Raw genomic sequence first — 17,816 nt, 5'->3', positions numbered from 1 at the left:
TCTTTCCTGCAGATCAGAGAAATAAACCAAAGCAGCGTTAAAACCATCAGTGACGTGTTGATTTAGCCACAAAGTTTATCACATCACGCTCTGATAAACTCTTATCCATCATGGCCGTCACTCACTTCCTTCTCCCCCCCCCCACAGTCTCCGTGGTGACCGTCGTCAGCAGCAGCCCCCGTCCCACCGACCCGCCCGGCGCCCTGCAGGCCGCGTCCAATGACATCAGACCTGAATCCGTTCTATCCAGCTGACCTACAGGCGCCGCTGGTTCCTGGTTACTACGCCGCTGACCAGGTAAACGCCGCCATGATGCTGACTCAGCAGTTTGCTCCTCTGATGCTCCAGCTGTTGGTTACCTGCTGCGTTTACCGGGTCTGAGGCGGCAGAGCAGCGTGGAGCATAGGTCTGAGGCGGCAGGTGAAGTGGGGGGGGGCAGCGGGACGTTGAGCTGCTCTGTGATTGGTGGCCTCTCTGCTGACCCCTGACCTCTGACCCTGGGCTCTAACTCACACACGGACCCTGCCTGCGCTGAGTGGCAGCGACATGTGAGCCCTGGACTCCATCTAGACTCAGTCTATTCTGGGACGAGGGGGCGGTGGGGGGGGCGGTGGGGGGAGGGGCCGCTCCTCTCGCCCCACGTGGCCGGCCAGCGTGTGACTCTCATGTTGTGAAGGCTCTTGGTGAGTGCGGCCGTCTCTCTCTTGCTCTCCCTCCAGGCCGCAGAAGATGGGCTGCTGCTTTAGTAAGGAGCCGAGCCCCGAGCCGCAGACCGAGAGGAGCGTGCTGCTGTCGCCCCCCCGCCGCCCCGGCCCCGCCGCCGCGCCGGAGCCGCTCAGGAGGCAGGCGGCGGCCGTGGCCCGCCATGTCGGTCTGAGGGAGGAGGAGGAGGCGCAGGCGCAGGAGCCGCCGAGGGAGGAGGGGCAGACGGACCTGATGGCAGAAAGCCGTGGTCAGGATCAGGACGCCGCCATGATGGCCAGCGTTACACACAGAGGAACATCGGCCCGTCCCAGCTGTGAGACGCCTCCTTATATGGAGGTGTCCACCCAGACCGCCGTCAGCCAGGAGGCTCAGCAGGGTGGAGGCGACGCCTGGGTCAGCGCCGCAGCGCCGCGTCCGCCCACAGAGACGACCAACCTCAACTTCTACAGCATCTGCTCCATCCAAGCAGCCGACCTGGACCTGGATCAGAACCGGACCCACCCCTCTGGAACCGCTGCTCCCACCTGCACGCCAACGCTGTCGCCCTCCAGCCAATCAGAGGCCGCTGTTCTCTGGGACCACGCGGACGCCATTACACGCTGGTCACATGACCAGGAAGTCATTCCTGTGCAGCCACATGCTGACAAAGCGAGCCCCGACCCGTTTCCCGTCCAGAACCGGCCCGGCAGCGAGGACCCTCAGGCATCCTCACTGGACACCTGTCACATCCAGCGGCACGCCGTCTCACCAGAAGAAGAAATGATCGCCTTTAAGAAGCAAGAAGAAGAACCGAGCCCTGATCTGCTTCAGCCTGAGCTCACAGCCCAGAACCAGAACCAGAACCAGAACCTTTCAGCGACAGAACCGGACCGCCCCGGTGAGCAGAGTGCTGAGATCAGAGCGCCGAGCCTCCATGCTGAAGAAAGGCTGCCCCCCCGCTCTGCTTCACCTGGAGACACAACCTCAGAGTCCAGGGATTGTTCTCTGAAACCAGAACCCGGTTCTGTGTTCGACCCAGAGGTGGTTCTCCACAGCGAGAACAACGAGTCGCCTCAGGAAGACGACCCAGACGCTCCGCCTGGAGGCTGGAGGGACAGAACCGTCCGCTCTGAGGACGCTGATGGACCCAAACGTCCACCCAGTCCTCCTCCTGCAGACTCTGCTCCTCCTTCCTGCTCTCCTGCTCCTCCATCTGACAGCAGCGCCGGCAGAGAGGAGGTGAGCTGCTGTCCTCTGCCGTCCTCTGACCGTCCTGACTCAGCGTCCCCCACCGTGTCCCCCACCGTGTCCTCTGACCCGCTGACCCCACAGGACCAAACGTCAGACAGAAACGAGCAGGAGGACCTGGAGGAGACGCAGAGTTTACCTCCTGACTCCTACCAGACCCCCGGGGTCCCTGTGGGGGCCAGTCCCTCAGAGCGGGTGGGGGGCCGCTGTCAGCAGGGACACGTCTCGGTACCAGTGGACCCGGATCAGATCGACGTGTACGCCTCCACGCCGTCCTATGAGATCCACCTCCTGAAGGAGGAGCTCCCTGCTGCTGAGGAGGAGGAGGAGGAGGAAGAGGAGGACTGGGACATCAGGGACATGGTGTCTGAGCTGCTAGGAGACCTGGCCGAGTCGTCCTCCTGCCGTCTGCACCCCTGGATCAGGCTGGGTGTGGAGCAGAACCCTGACAGCCTGGCCCTGGGGGCGTCTGAGGCCGAGGGGCCGGGGGCCGGAGACGAGGAGCGGCTCCCAGCCGTGGTGTCGGAGCTGCAGCCCTCCATGGCTCTGCTGGGGGCCTTCCCCTACAGCACCGTCACGCCTCAGGGGCCCTGTGTGTGGGACTGGCACACCGGCCCCCAGCCTGTAAGTCTGACTCTGTCAGGGTGGTTCTGTTCAGAGGAGCCGGGTCGGACCAGGAGGTGGCGCTGGCTCCTCCCTTCTGCCCCACCAGGAGCCTGATGGAGACCCATGGAGAGATTTCTGTTCTGAGTCAGAGAGTCACAGAGTCAGAGAGTCACGGAGTCAGAGAGTCAGAGAGTCACAGAGTCAGAGAGTCACAGAGTCAGAGAGTTACAGAGTCATAGAGTCAGAGAGTTACAGAGTCATAGAGTCAGAGAGTTACAGAGTCAGAGAGTCAGAGAATCAGAGAGTCAGAGGGTCACAGAGTCAGAGAATCAGAAATTCAGAGGGTCACAGAGTCATAGAGTCATAGAGTTACAGAGTCAGAGAGTCAGAGAGTCACAGAGTCAGAGAGTTACAGAGTCAGAGAGTCAGAGAGTCAGAGAGTCATAGAGTCATAGAGTCAGAGAGTCATAGAGTCAGAGAGTTACAGAGTCAGAGAGTTACAGAGTCAGAGAGTCATAGAGTCAGAGAGTCATAGAGTCAGAGAGTCAGAGAGTCATAGAGTCATAGAGTCATAGAGTCAGAGAGTCATAGAGTCATAGAGTCACAGAGTCAGTAAGTCACAGAGTCAGTAAGTCACAGAGTCAGAGAGTGACAGAGTCAGAGAGTTACAGAGTCAGAGAGTTACAGAGTCAGAGAGTCACAGAGTCAGAGAGTCACAGAGTCAGAGAGTCACAGAGTCAGAGAGTTACAGAGTCAGAGAGTTACAGAGTCAGAGAGTTACAGAGTCAGAGAGTTACAGAGTCAGAGAGTTACAGAGTCAGAGAGTCAGAGAGTCATAGAGTCAGAGAGTCACAGAGTTACAGAGTCAGAGAGTTACAGAGTCAGAGAGTGAAGAGAGTTACAGAGTCAGAGAGTTACAGAGTCAGAGAGTCATAGAGTCAGAGAGTCAGAGAGTTACAGAGTCAGAGAGTCAGAGAGTTACAGAGTCAGAGAGTCAGAGAATCAGAGAGTCAGAGGGTCACAGAGTCAGAGAATCAGAAATTCAGAGGGTCACAGAGTCATAGAGTCATAGAGTTACAGAGTCAGAGAGTCACAGAGTCAGAGAGTTACAGAGTCAGAGAGTCATAGAGTCAGAGAGTCATAGAGTCAGAGAGTCATAGAGTCAGAGAGTCATAGAGTCATAGAGTCAGAGAGTTACAGAGTCAGAGAGTTACAGAGTCAGAGAGTCATAGAGTCAGAGAGTCATAGAGTCAGAGAGTCATAGAGTCATAGAGTCAGAGAGTCAGAGAGTCATAGAGTCATAGAGTCACAGAGTCAGTAAGTCACAGAGTCAGAGAGTGACAGAGTCAGAGAGTTACAGAGTCAGAGAGTTAGAGTCAGAGAGTTACAGAGTCAGAGAGTCACAGAGTCAGAGAGTCGGAGAGTTACAGAGTCAGAGAGTTACAGAGTCAGAGAGTTACAGAGTCAGAGAGTTACAGAGTCAGAGAGTTACAGAGTCAGAGAGTCAGAGAGTCATAGAGTCAGAGAGTCACAGAGTTACAGAGTCAGAGAGTTACAGAGTCAGAGAGTCAAGAGAGTTACAGAGTCAGAGAGTTACAGAGTCAGAGAGTCAGAGAGTTACAGAGTCAGAGAGTCAGAGAGTCATAGAGTCATAGAGTCAGAGAGTCATAGAGTCAGAGAGTCATAGAGTCAGAGAGTCATAGAGTCAGAGAGTCATAGAGTCAGAGAGTCAGAGAGTCAGAGAGTCATAGAGTCATAGAGTCAGAGAGTCATAGAGTCATAGAGTCACAGAGTCAGAGAGTCACAGAGTCATAGAGTCAGAGAGTCAGAGAGTTACAGAGAGTCAGAGAGTTACAGAGTCAGAGAATCAGAGAGTCAGAGGGTCACAGAGTCAGAGAGTCAGAGAATCAGAGAATCGGAGAGTCAGAGGGTCACAGAGTCACAGAGTCAGAGAGTCAGAGAGTCAGAGAATCAGAGGGTCATAGAGTCATAGAGTCAGAGAATCAGAGAGTTACAGAGTCAGAGAGTCAGAGAGTCACAGAGTCACAGAGTCACAGAGTCAGAGAGTCAGAGAGTCAGAGAGTCATAGAGTCAGAGAGTCAGAGAGTCAGAGAGTCATAGAGTCAGAGAGTCAGAGAGTCAGAGAGTCACAGAGTCAGAGAGTCAGAGAGTCACAGAGTCAGAGAGTCAGAGAGTCATAGAGTCAGAGAGTCATAGAGTCAGAGAGTCACAGAGTCAGAGAGTCACAGAGTTACAGAGTCAGAGAATCAGAGGGTCAGAGAGTCATAGAGTCAGAGAGTCATAGAGTCAGAGAGTCAGAGAGTCAGAGAGTCAGAGAGTCATAGAGTCAGAGAGTCAGAGAGTCATAGAGTCAGAGAGTCAGAGAGTCACAGAGTCAGAGAGTCAGAGAGTCACAGAGTCAGAGAGTCAGAGAGTTACAGAGTCAGAGAATCAGAGGGTCAGAGAGTCAGAGAGTCATAGAGTCAGAGAGTCATAGAGTCATAGAGTCATAGAGTCAGAGAGTCAGAGAGTCACAGAGTCAGAGAGTCAGAGAGTCAGAGAGTCAGAGAATCAGAGGGTCAGAGAGTCATAGAGTCATAGAGTCAGAGAGTCAGAGAGTCATAGAGTCAGAGAGTCAGAGAGTCATAGAGTCAGAGAGTCACAGAGTCACAGAGTCAGAGAGTCAGAGAGTCATAGAGTCAGAGAGTCATAGAGTCATAGAGTCACAGAGTCAGAGAGTCAGAGAATCAGAGGGTCAGAGAGTCATAGAGTCATAGAGTCAGAGAGTCATAGAGTCAGAGAGTCAGAGAGTCATAGAGTCACAGAGTCACAGAGTCAGAGAGTCAGAGAGTCATAGAGTCAGAGAGTCATAGAGTCATAGAGTCATAGAGTCAGAGAGTCATAGAGTCAGAGAGTCAGAGAGTCATAGAGTCACAGAGTCACAGAGTCAGAGAGTCAGAGAGTCACAGAGTCAGAGAGTCAGAGAGTTACAGAGTCAGAGAATCAGAGGGTCAGAGAGTCAGAGAGTCATAGAGTCAGAGAGTCATAGAGTCATAGAGTCATAGAGTCAGAGAGTCAGAGAGTCACAGAGTCAGAGAGTCAGAGAGTCAGAGAGTCAGAGAATCAGAGGGTCAGAGAGTCATAGAGTCATAGAGTCAGAGAGTCAGAGAGTCATAGAGTCAGAGAGTCAGAGAGTCATAGAGTCAGAGAGTCACAGAGTCACAGAGTCAGAGAGTCAGAGAGTCATAGAGTCAGAGAGTCATAGAGTCATAGAGTCACAGAGTCAGAGAGTCAGAGAATCAGAGGGTCAGAGAGTCATAGAGTCATAGAGTCAGAGAGTCATAGAGTCAGAGAGTCAGAGAGTCATAGAGTCACAGAGTCACAGAGTCACAGAGTCAGAGAGTCAGAGAGTCATAGAGTCAGAGAGTCATAGAGTCATAGAGTCACAGAGTCAGAGAGTCAGAGAGTCATAGAGTCAGAGAGTCAGAGAGTTACAGAGTCAGAGAGTCAGAGAGTTACAGAGTCAGAGAGTCAGAGAATCAGAGAATCAGAGAGTCAGAGGGTCACAGAGTCACAGAGTCAGAGAGTCAGAGAATCAGAGAATCGGAGAGTCAGAGGGTCACAGAGTCACAGAGTCAGAGAGTCAGAGAGTCAGAGAGTCAGAGAGTTAGAGAGTCAGAGAGTCAGAGAATCAGAGGGTCATAGAGTCATAGAGTCAGAGAATCAGAGAGTTACAGAGTCAGAGAGTCAGAGAGTCATAGAGTCAGAGAGTCAGAGAGTCATAGAGTCAGAGAGTCACAGAGTCAGAGAGTCAGAGAGTCAGAGAGTCACAGAGTCAGAGAGTCAGAGAGTCAGAGAGTCAGAGAGTCAGAGAGTCACAGAGTTACAGAGTCAGAGAATCAGAGGGTCAGAGGGTCAGAGAGTCAGAGGGTCAGAGAGTCAGAGAGTCATAGAGTCATAGAGTCAGAGAGTCAGAGAGTCATAGAGTCACAGAGTCACAGAGTCACAGAGTCAGAGGGAAACATGACCTGCATGTTAACCAGAGATAAACCAGCATCAGGGGTAACAGGCCCTAACTTCCTGGTCAATATGCTGATTCAGCAACTAACCATCCAGTTACAGCCATGCAAAATGACGAGATCAGCAGTTTATTATTATTATTATTATTATTATTTAGAATTAGAAGAATGTTATTTTAATTGAAACGCCTGCTTAGAAATAAAATGGTCATACCATATTTGGGTTTTTGTGAGTTAATGTCACTAAATAAACGCGTCAGCTGGGCAGATGACATCACATCGGTCAGAAATCATAACAGACTGTGATGTCATCAAATAATCATGACAAATGGATTAACATCTTATTGTGATACAGCTGCTGATTTACATCCCCATCAGCTGCCTGAACAAACACGTGTTGGTGACTTTTGAACTGTTTTCTACATAATGAACAGCTTGTTCTGTTTTCATTAACCGTCTCATTCAGAAATAAACGCTGAGGAAGAAGAAACTTTAGCTCTGAGAACAACTTGGCTAAATTATGATAAAGTTAATGTGAGAGAAAACACTAAATGTTTATCTATAGAGCAGATTTAACAGCTAACTCCTGTTGACCAGAACTCTTTACACAGAATAAACTATAATGATACAGACCGGCTGCGTGACTCTCTGGTTTTCTGTCTGTCCACGCTAACATGAACTTAGATCTTCATCCTTACTTGGACTAGAAAGCATAAATCTAATGCAGCTTCCCTCTCAGCCTAGTAAACATGCCGTTTGTGTTTCAGGAACCTGTCGCTGCCGCTTGTCTGGACCCTGAAGCCAAATCCTGGACGGATCCCAGCCTCAGCTTCCACATCCCGGATCCCGGCTACCAGCAGCCTCAGCCAACATGGCTGCCGCTCCCTGACGGCCTGAGCCTCCAAGGTGGCGCTGGCTCCTCCCTTCAGCCCCACGCCGCTCCTTCACACGTAGCCTGACTCCTCCTCATCACTCTGTTTGCAGGGTTTGGACCGGCGTTTGAAGAGAACGGTGGGCCGGCTGCAGCAGAGTACCAGAGCCAGACATGTGGAGCTGCTGGGCTCAACGGAGCGAGTGCTGAGCCTCCGGTCACAGGTAAAAGCCTTCAGAGGCCGTTTAACACCACAGGCAGCAGCAGTAATCACCTCATCTCCTGGGTTTACAGACGAGATCCGACAGGAACTGAGCCTGGTGCTGGAGTCCTGCCTGACCAGGTACTGCACCCCCCCACTGGGCTGTCTTCTTTTCTGGTAAATCTGGATTTTAAATGTTTAAATGACCTCCTCAGGGATTATCTGAGCAGCGACCTGTACCTGAAGTCCCAGATGGACAACGACCAGTACGTCTCCATCTCCACGCTGGCCAGCCTCGACAGGATCAAGAACCTCACCACAGACCTGGAGCTCGTCGCCGACATCCTGAAATGTGAGGAACAACTTAATGTTAATGTTGTTAATGTTAATGAGCGCCGAGGGCAGTTATGGCCAGAGTCGTTCATTATAATCCCAATGAGCAGGTCGGATTAACAGCCTCTCTGTCAGATACTGTTTTATGGATTCCTGCCTGGTTCAGTTCGCTTCTACAGAACAAGAGATGGATGAGCTCAGTTCACACATAAACACAATAAACACAAACAAGAATTTATGGACAAAATCCTTTAACTTGACGTCAGAATAATTCTAATATGGTAACCAGAAGCAGGACACTTTGAATAACCGCCACCTATGGAGCAAACTGGAGAGACTAAAGAACGCTAATAAACTACGGAAAGTGGAACAAATGAGAGTAAAACTGAAAACTAGAAATTAATGCAGTGATATCATCATTTAATGGGAAAATGTCTAAGAATGAGCAGTTTGGGATGAGGCCAAATTAGCTTTAAAACTAAGAACAGTTTGAGTTCAAAGAAGCAGTTAACAGTGAAAAGCAGAAATAAATAAATTATAACATGATGTTTCCAAGGTAACGCAGTGAAGTAGAGACACTTTGTCCTCAATGTTGTCAACCAGACGTCACAGGGAGGGACTAAGATGGATATAGACTCACGATTGGCCGTCGCATGGCGGGCCTGATGATGTCACATTCAGAGTTCACCTTTAATAGGAATATTAATGTGTGGATGAGAGCTGATTGCAGCTCGCTGTCTAGTAAACAGCAGAACTACTGGTGGCTCAGCATCAGCAGCTGAGGAGCAGAGACTGAATTTAGAACCATTATTAGAACTATGCAGACATGTGATCTGCAACTTAGAGAGAGGAAACAGATCAGAATAACATTAGCAGATAATTGGTGCTCAGGACACTCACTGAGGTGAAGTTAGAGGCTCCAGCTTTAAACCAATCAGTCATTAAATCAAAGCAAAACTCAATGAAATAAACAATATTTAACAGATTTTCTCTGTTCCTCCTGTTCATCAGAGCAGAGAAGCCTGTTCTGCTCAGAGTTTAGTTTCTCTATGGAGCAGCAGGAGGCCTCCTTCCTGTTAGCTTGGTGCAGGGCATTCTGGGAGTTTTTACCGCTCTCTTTGCTTCTCTGGTTGAGTCTCATGGCCCAGCACGGTTTGAGCTCATATTGATAAAACTGTTTAACGCTGAAAATGACCGAGGTCACCAAGATTTCCCCAGAATAATTAAATTCTTCCTGGTTTGCAGTCATTAAACACTAAGTTCTGTTAACGTCCCGCTCTGTGTCTGGCAGCCATGCCTCTGGTCCAGGTGGCGCCGTGTGGCCAGAAGGTGCGGCCCAGACAGAGCCGCTGCGTGGTCATCCTGCGGGAGATTCCCGGCTCCACGCCCACAGAGGTGAGTCCACTCAGCCGCCCGCTGACCTCCTGAAGGCTGCTGCTGGTGTCTGACCTGCCTGCTGCCCTGCAGGAGGTGGAGGCTCTGTTCCAGGGAGACCACCTGCCCAAAGTCCTGAGCTGTGAGGTGGTCAACAACGACAACTGGTTCCTCACCTTCAAGTCTGAGGCTGACGCCGAGCAGGTAAGACTGAGGACGCTCTCTCAGACACGCCCGTCAGCCTGGTGCCTCATTAATGAAAGACTGCTGGTAAAATGTGCTGATGTTGGGGTTTGACCTCAGACCTCAGACCTCAGCATTGACTCCCGGCCCGTGGGTCTCTGCTGCACGTCCTCCCCTGTTCTCCCAGCCCTGTTCCTGTCAGTCCGCCTCCAGAGAAAGATTTACCAATGCTCCTTAAAAATTAATAAACTAAACAACTGGACTTTTTCTTTTCTTTCTCTGAAGTTTGAAGACGTTTCGCTTCCCATCCAGAAAGTTTACTTAATTCAAAATGTATTCAATAGTATTGCCTTTGTTGGGCAGTAATATAAAGCTTGGAACTCCTACAGACATTTTTAATTGAGTAAACTTTCTGGATGGGAAGAAAAACGTCTGCAAACTTCAGAGAAAGAAAAAAAAAAAGTCCAGTTGTTTAGTTTATTAACTTTTTTGGAATGACCCTGACCTGGATGACTGAGAATCTTCAGCATGTACCAATGTTAGCTTCGTATAGTTTTAAAGTGAACTTCTTCTAAAACAGATTCAGTTTCAGGTTTTTGATCGTCCACTAAAGCTGAGGGTGAAAGGTTGATCAACCACAGACTGTAGAACAGAGCTGAACCTTTGACTTTATAATCACTCAGTTCACCACATCTGGCCACATCTGTGATGTCTAAACCTTACAGATGTTATGTTGGTTACTGTTGATTAAATAGTTTCCCCTTATTTGCCACATCCTCACAGTTGGATCTAAAGCTGGACTCATGAGTAAACTTTAATCTGAGCTCAGCTGAGTGATGTAGAGAGGAGGAGAGTTAGGGTGTTAAAGCGAGGACACACTAAAAACACGCAGGACACCGACTGCTGAGGACAGAGCTGGTCCTGGACTGAACATCCGCTTTAGTTCAGGCTGGATGTCCTGCTGGACCTGCCTGCATCCATCTGTCCATGTCTCTGCTTTCTGTTGGTGTGGCACAAACATCCCACTCAGATGCAATGAATTCTGGGATTTTAATGTGAGAATAGATGGAGGCGTATGTAAACTTGTGACTGCAGCCTGTATAGAGGAACTGACTGCTGAATACTGAGAGCTCCTTCAGGCCTACAGGTACCTGAGAGAGGAGGTCCGGGTCTTTAAGGGGAAACCCATCATGGCGCGCATCAAAGCCAAACCCATGGCCATCGCCTCCTTCGCCCCTAAAGACGGATACCGGCCCGTCCAGCTGGAGCCGTGCCGCGCCCGCTACAGCTCCTACTTCCCCCCCACCACCTTCAACCCGTCCTGCCTCCCTGCTGCCGCCCCACCGCCGCTCTTTGAGCTCAGCGGCGAGGCGTGGCCCCCCCCCGCTGCCGGCTACCAGGACGGCGCCGAGGTGAGGGCAGAACCTCTGTTACCGTCTCAGGTTAGACCGGCTCATCATCTGTTTCTGTATTCCTCAGCTACTGATGAACAACTTCATGAACGGATTTCCAGAACCTTCCACCTTCAAGCCGCACTCAGCCAACAGGCAAAGGTACGTTCACACCTGCAGCCGTCAGTCTGCGTGACTCTCGGGTCTGACCCGGTTCTGTTGCTCCTGCAGGAGAGGCTCCAGGCTGCTGAAGTGTGCCGACCGCTGGCAGAACCACGGTGACCGCGCCCCCCCCTCAGAGCCGCCGGCCACAGACTGCCTGAAGGCGGGACGAGGCCGGCTGAGGGGCGGCCTGCGTCGCCAGGCCTGGGGGGGGCGAACAGAGCCCAACAAACCGCTTCTGATGCCGTCATCTGACCGGGGAAGGTACCAGAACCCACTGCTTGTTCTGTTCATGTTCTGCTGGATCACAGCAAGACGTAGGTTAGCCTAAACTCTGCAGTCCTGGCTTCTGCTTTGGTTTTATATTACAACCCAGCAGGACCTGTGAGCTGTTCACTGCTGCTGTGCTGCTGCCCCCTGCTGGACAGGAGCGGCAGCGTCACGCCTCTGATGAGCTGCTGAGGAGTTACAGCCTCTAATGACCCACATGCTGGGATTAAAGTTCAGCCCCAGGGTTCCTGCGGATCCTTAAAAAGTCTTAAAAGGCATTGAGTTCTGTAATATAAAACTAAGGCCTTAATTGGCATTAAAATGTCTTAAATCAGTCTTTCTTAGGTCTTAAAATTGTTACCAGGTCATAAATAGGATTTAGTTTTTGTAATCCTTACCAAACAGTAAAATAATTGACACAATTATATATTTTTTAATTTACCAAACGGCTCAATGTAACCATTATTGGTTCCTTTCCGATAGCGGAACCAATAAAAACTGTTGCGGCCGGACCATAGCTGTGAAAAAGAGTTGGCACTGGTTATGTTGAGGTTTTTAATACTGATTTATAGTTTATTTTAGTAGGGAACAAAACAAAGTTTGTGCATTCAGTTCAGTATTTGTTAAAAATAAATCTGTAATTTGTGTGTTTTTTAGCTTTATTCCTATATGGAATGTTTTTCAAAATGTTAAACATGTCTACTGGGCCAGAAAGTAATGGTTTATGTTAAAATAAACATTTGGGTGAATTTGTCGCAACCAGGTTTATCTTGTTTATCGTGAAGTTGGTCTTAACTTTTTATTTGAAGTGGCATTAAAAAGTCTTAAAGTCTTGAATTTAGCTTGCCTTATGCTGAAGGAACCCTGTGTCTTTATTTCATGAACAGAATCTTGTAGAAAACATCAAACGGCTCAGAGTGTGTAAACTTGTGCGGTGCTCTGTGAACAAAGTGAAATGTGAGTTTCTGCCTTTGTGTCCCGCTCACAGCAGGAGAGGAGCCTCCGGCCAGAGGAGGAGGGAGACGACAAAGTCCTGGGAGAGAAGCAAGCAGAACCCTCAGGTAAGGAGAACCGGAGCAGAGCGCATGTGTGTGAGTAACCTCCACGCCTCCTCCACCGCGTCTCCTCCTCTGCAGTCTCCTCCTGCTGCGCCGCTGGAGCTCAACCTGTCCAGCTTCCCTCCTCTGTCCACGGCCAGCGGCCCCGCAGCCAGCGACAGCGCCCAGGTAACAAAGCTCACCTGGGTCACTTCCTGGTTGCTCTGAGTGTCTCAGCCACACGTCCTGTGTCTGACTCCTCAGGGTCCCACAGAGAGCAGCAGCTCCTCCACCGCGCCGTCAGCTCCGTCCTCACCTCCTCCAGCGGAGCCGCAGTCCGCTCCTCCTCCGTAAGAGTCCTGACGCTCCGCCGCCGCTCAGCTCAGCCTCACTGACTCCATGTTTCACACGCCGCTCTGTTGTTGTCTGCAGGAAGGAGACGGACGGCGGAGACACGAGCGGCGAGGACAGAGCGGCTCAGGAGGCTGCAGCCGTAAGAAATATAAGAAATAACAACCAGTGGAGTTTATGACACCGTTCACATGACACTGACACTTTAAACCTGGTGCAGACTCTAAGAAAAAAGCTCTGTAGCATTTCATAGTTACCATGGCAACACTTTTTGAAGCAAAAAACAATGACAATATGACAAAGTTAAGTTAATTTTCTTAATTAGGGTAAAACCAGTCAGTAGGGAACAACCACAGAGGACAGCAGCTCAAGGTTCAAGGTTACTCTGTTCATAGCCTTAGGGAAATGTGACGCATGCAAACCCTACAGAGACACATTATTTAAAAACACATTATTTAAAAACACACTATTTAAAAACACATTATTTAAAAACACACAATTTAAAAACACACTATTTAAAAACACACTAAGCAAAACGACATTATTCAGAAACAGACCCAAACATTTGCATCAAGAGACGCTCAGAGGACCAGAGGCTCCACCAGTCTGGATGTAGCAGGACACAGAAAGAAGCCCCGCCTATAAAATAGATACCAGATAAAAACACAAATTACCTAACTGGGCCAGGATCAACATTTCTGTAAAAGAAGTAAGATAGTCCACTAAAATCCCTAAAAGTCCATTAAAGTCTTTGCATCATCTCAGCATGTCAGGAGCTGCAGTGGAAACAAAGCGGTCTTAAAACGTCTGCTTCTACTTTTAGGCTGTCAGAGGGTAAGTGACTTTTGTATTCACTGACAATTATAAATAAAAGCAGAAATGTATTAACGGCCCAATAAATAAACCAATATATTTGAAATGTACCAATTAATATAAAAATGGAACAATCACTTTATATATTTTAATGTCTTTGTTTATAATATTTCATTTATTTACTTTACCGCGCTATATAATTTATTTGACCTTCATTTCCAGCATATTTTTTATTTAGGCGTTTGTTTTTAGTTTAACTTTCTTTATTCATGTTTTTCTTTGACTCATAGATGAATTGATGTTTCTCTGTCTCCGTTTTTACTTGTTTAACTTTGCATTGTGCCTCATTATGCAAATAATGTGGGCGGTCCTTCAGTGCTCTGCTGCTCTACTATTGGTCAATCAGGAGGAAGGTGCAGGATCAGCGCAGAGCCACAATCTTTAATATTTCACGTTACTGTGTAATCCTCATAAATATACGCCGTCCCTGTACTAAAGTAAAATAAAAAGTCCAAACTAAAACCAAACCTCCACCAGGACCAACTAGGCCTCACCTGTTCACACCTGTTCACATCTGGCTGCTGTCATAAAACGTATGAAGTCCAGAAGGAGAAGTTGAGATTTAGTTGTGAAAATCATAGAAAGGAACAATAGGCCGTGGGCCAGAATCTGTACGGTGACTTTTCGTATGAACTGTCAGACGGCAACTTTCTTGCACCGGGATAAGTTGCTACACATAGCAGTGATCTCAAAACACCAATGTTCCCACGTTTTCACTTGCACATTAAGAAGTTATAGCCGATAAAAAATCTAAACTGTGGCGCTCCGGTCCAAGAGGTCACGTGATTCGATTTTTGCTGCTCAGCCAATCCGATCGCTGTATTGTCAGCTGAGCGAGTTTACCACGTCATCATGGCTGCGCCCGTAAGATGGTTGTTTCTGTTGTGTCTGTTTCCAGACGAAGAAAGCCCAATAATAGCATTTTGTGGCGCCACCTGGCAGAGATCTTGATGGCAAGAAAAAAATAAATAGCCCAGACCATCCATCCATTCATCCATCCATCCATCCATTCATCCATCCATCCATCCATCCATTTTCTAACACGCTTATCCCTGCGTTCGCGAGGTGCCGGTCCCTATCTCCAGCTGTCAATGGGCGAGAGGCGTTGTATAAACTGGACAGGTCACCAGTCCATCGCAGGGCAGAAATAGTCCAGACTTTTGCCCAATTTACTGTGATATCACCAAGACCTGCTGCGCTAGGATAGCACAGGTGTCGTTGTGCCAAACGACTTATCCCCGCCAGAATTTGTATTCCCTGCGCCAAGAGCGCATTCAGCTGGAAGAATGAATCTAGTCAACTCCGCCTCATTTCCAACCTATTAGGCGTGGAAATGAGGATGTTTTACTTTTCTTAACGAAATATAGCAATGGTGTCGTTACATTATCGTTCATCCATCCATCCAGTATAATACGTTATGAGAAAGAAAACGGTCATTTCCAGATGTGTCACGAAAATATTAGCTTTATGTTATTAGATTGTCGAATGTCTGTCTGCTGAAACCAAAATCCACCTTCCTAAGTCCATCACAGCTGTCTGCTGGTTCTCTTTTTTTCTTTTTTGGTAGCTAAACCCGCATGAATAGATTATATAAAGCGGATTTCACGTGTGATCAAATGAACACTGAATAAAGGCACAGCCAAAATTATCAGATTTAATAAGATTTTAATTCAACCAAGAACCTTATCGAGATATTAACCGTATTAAGAAAACGAGATATGTCTCTTTTAAAAATAGAACAACGTATTAGGAGTTTAAAAAAAATAAATTTCATTTTACTAGAATGTGATGTTTAAAATATTTAGACTTCACAAAGCTGGAGGTTAAAAACTTTTATTGATTTCAAAAATACAATACAAAATTCTACAAATTCCGAAGGGGATAACTCGTTTGGCACAACGAGTTTATACAACGCGTCTCACCCATTGACAGCTGGAGCTCGGCACCAGCACCTCGCAAACCCAGCGGGGATAAGCGTGTTAGAAAATGGATGGATGGATGGATGGATGGATGGATGGATGGTCTGGGCTATTTATTTTTTTCTTGCCATCAAGATCTCTGCCAGCTGGCGCCAGAAAATGCTATTATTGGGCTTTCTTCATCTGGAAACAAATGCATACAAACATCTTACGAGCGCAGCCATGATGAACTGATGAACGCGCACAGCTGACAATACAGCGATCTGATTGGCTGAGCAGCAAAAATCGAATCACGTGACCTCTTGGACCGGAGCGCCACAGTTTAGATTTTTTATCGGCTATAACTTATTAATGTGCAAGCGAAAACGTGGGAACATTGGTGTTTTGAGATCACTGCTATGTGTAGCAACTTATCCTGGTGGAAGAAAGTTGCCCCCTGACAGTTCATACGAAACTTCTTAAGGAAGCGTCCTACAGATTCTGGCCCACGGCCTACAAGAACTTTTTGTTTAACTGAATCTGGCCTCCAACATAAAAACTAAAACTAAATAATGATCTCTGGAAAGAGCCTTGAGGTGACATGTTTCATGAATTGGCGCTAAATAATTAAAATAATTGAATCTTAACATCTGAGATGAGATGCCCCCCCCCCCCCAGCATCTCTGTAGAACCGTCACGCCTCTGAGTAGAGATGCTGACATGGAGGCTTCAGCCTGGATGTGTGACCCAGACCAGTTCTGTCCAGTTAAAGCTGATTTAACGAGCTTCAGCAGAGCAGAATCAGATCCTGGATCCCTCAGCCTGACGTCCCTCTGGTGTCCCACGGGGCTGTGAGCTCGCTGCTCTGAGGGGAACGTCATGCTCAGCAGCATCTGGCGGTGCCACAGAGGTCCACAGTGGAACAGATCTAAAGTCAGTCACAGGGTTCAGTTCCTGCTCCATCAGGACAGGCTGGGAAACCAACATAAATGTCCTGAACCCAGAGGAAGTCCACCAGGCGCTGGGAACGCTGTCCAGCTGTCTGAGGCGTCCTCTGGCTCTGCTGCTGTAGTACAATTCCCACAGGAAGGGGAATAGCAGGAGTTTAAAGCTCGTTTCACGTCTATAATAATCTGGATCATTTCTAGTTTCTCTATTTTAATGGGTTTTTATTTCCATTACAGGGATTTTCAGGTTATTGTTGGTTCTATAGGTCAGACGTTTCTGTAAAATCAGTCAAACTCACTTTTGGTTTGTTTTTCTATTTGCTTTGGTGTAAAACATTTATTCAGGATAAAATGTACTCTGATGACGTCACAAAAGAAACGAAATGTTCTCTGGTGTTTATTTTCCACTTTATGTGTTGACCTATATTTGTTCTTCCAGCAGTGTTAATGTTTGTTCTGTCTACGCTGTTGTTACCTGCTGTGATGTCATCAGTTCAGACACTCAGTAGTTTTTCCTGCAACATGTTTAATTATTACCCACCAGATCCCTGATCCAAGGTTCTGTTCTCTGGTTCCTGCAGGAGACGAAGAAACTGAGCTACGCTGAGATCTGCCAGAGGGCGTCGTCCAATGAGGCGGCGCCGCCGGCTGACCCCGCCCCCTCCGTGCCTCTGCTGCCGCCGTGACGACAGGAAACCGTCTGATGTGTAGCGGGCTGCATATTTATTGGAGGTGGAAGTAGCAAAGAAACCTTTACGAGCTCCTGATGGTCTGTGAAAACTGCTGACACTGCGTTTACCTCGTTAACTTTCTTTATTGGGCAGTCAGCTGATCTGTGAACGTTTTATAATTCTTTAGGTCGCCTTCCTGTCTTCCTCAGCTCAGAGCTGGGACAGCCAGGCGCTATAGTGGCTTTACAGGAGGTTCTGACAGGGTTCTGTTGTTCATTCTGGGTTTTTAAGTCCTCTGCTGTGGACCTGCCATGTTCAGAGGCCCAGCAATGAACGAGCAGAACTGGAAAGCCTTTCTTTATGTTTGCCTTTGGAAGTGAGTTCCTTATATTTGCTGTTTTATTTCACTAAAACACAGAGAGTCTGTTTTATTTGCGTTTAACTTTGTGTTTAACTGGATTATCTGAAGCTTTATTCCTGTGCTGACTTTATTTAACTTGCTGTGTTTTGTACTTGTTTAAGTTCTGTCCTCAGAGGCCGCTGAGCGTCCAACAAAATGTTCAACTTGAAATGTTTTATTTGATTGTAAAGATGTTCTGATCTGTTTGGATGTACAGCAGATGTACAGAATCCTGAACAAACATTAGTAAAAGCTGTGGCTTTACACAGAGTCTGTGTTTCTATTTTATCACCAAG

At 48.1% G+C, this 17,816-nt stretch overlaps 1 protein-coding gene across 5 annotated transcripts; it reads left to right on the top strand.

Moving 5' to 3' along the window:
• Nucleotides 1-175: 175 nt before the first annotated feature.
• On the top strand, nucleotides 176-17,790 carry LOC105920598. 5 transcript variants are annotated; one of them, XM_036124951.1, is made up of 15 exons: nucleotides 176-297; nucleotides 720-2,556; nucleotides 7,325-7,463; nucleotides 7,542-7,652; nucleotides 7,723-7,771; nucleotides 7,846-7,982; nucleotides 9,255-9,358; nucleotides 9,431-9,541; nucleotides 10,660-10,932; nucleotides 11,000-11,073; nucleotides 11,143-11,337; nucleotides 12,332-12,569; nucleotides 12,645-12,730; nucleotides 12,813-12,873; nucleotides 17,031-17,790. In XM_036124951.1, exons 2-15 carry the CDS (start codon nucleotides 730-732, stop codon nucleotides 17,133-17,135), a joined length of 3,510 nt encoding a protein of 1,169 aa, XP_035980844.1. In that variant the 5' UTR covers nucleotides 176-297; nucleotides 720-729; the 3' UTR covers nucleotides 17,136-17,790. The 5 variants fall into 5 exon arrangements, with proteins under 5 accessions (XP_035980844.1, XP_035980845.1, XP_035980847.1 ...); XM_036124954.1 differs by lacking the exon at nucleotides 176-297 and having other exon boundaries at nucleotides 624-2,556; nucleotides 12,335-12,404; nucleotides 12,480-12,569; XM_036124953.1 differs by lacking the exon at nucleotides 176-297 and having other exon boundaries at nucleotides 624-2,556; nucleotides 12,332-12,404; nucleotides 12,480-12,569.
• The last annotated feature ends 26 nt before the right edge of the window (nucleotides 17,791-17,816 follow it).

The sequence above is a fragment of the Fundulus heteroclitus genome, chromosome 21, assembly GCF_011125445.2.
Source record: "Fundulus heteroclitus isolate FHET01 chromosome 21, MU-UCD_Fhet_4.1, whole genome shotgun sequence".
NCBI lineage: Eukaryota > Metazoa > Chordata > Actinopteri > Cyprinodontiformes > Fundulidae > Fundulus > Fundulus heteroclitus.
The sequence above is the reverse complement of the archived record's forward strand: the minus strand, read 5'-3'. Positions and strand labels throughout refer to the sequence as shown.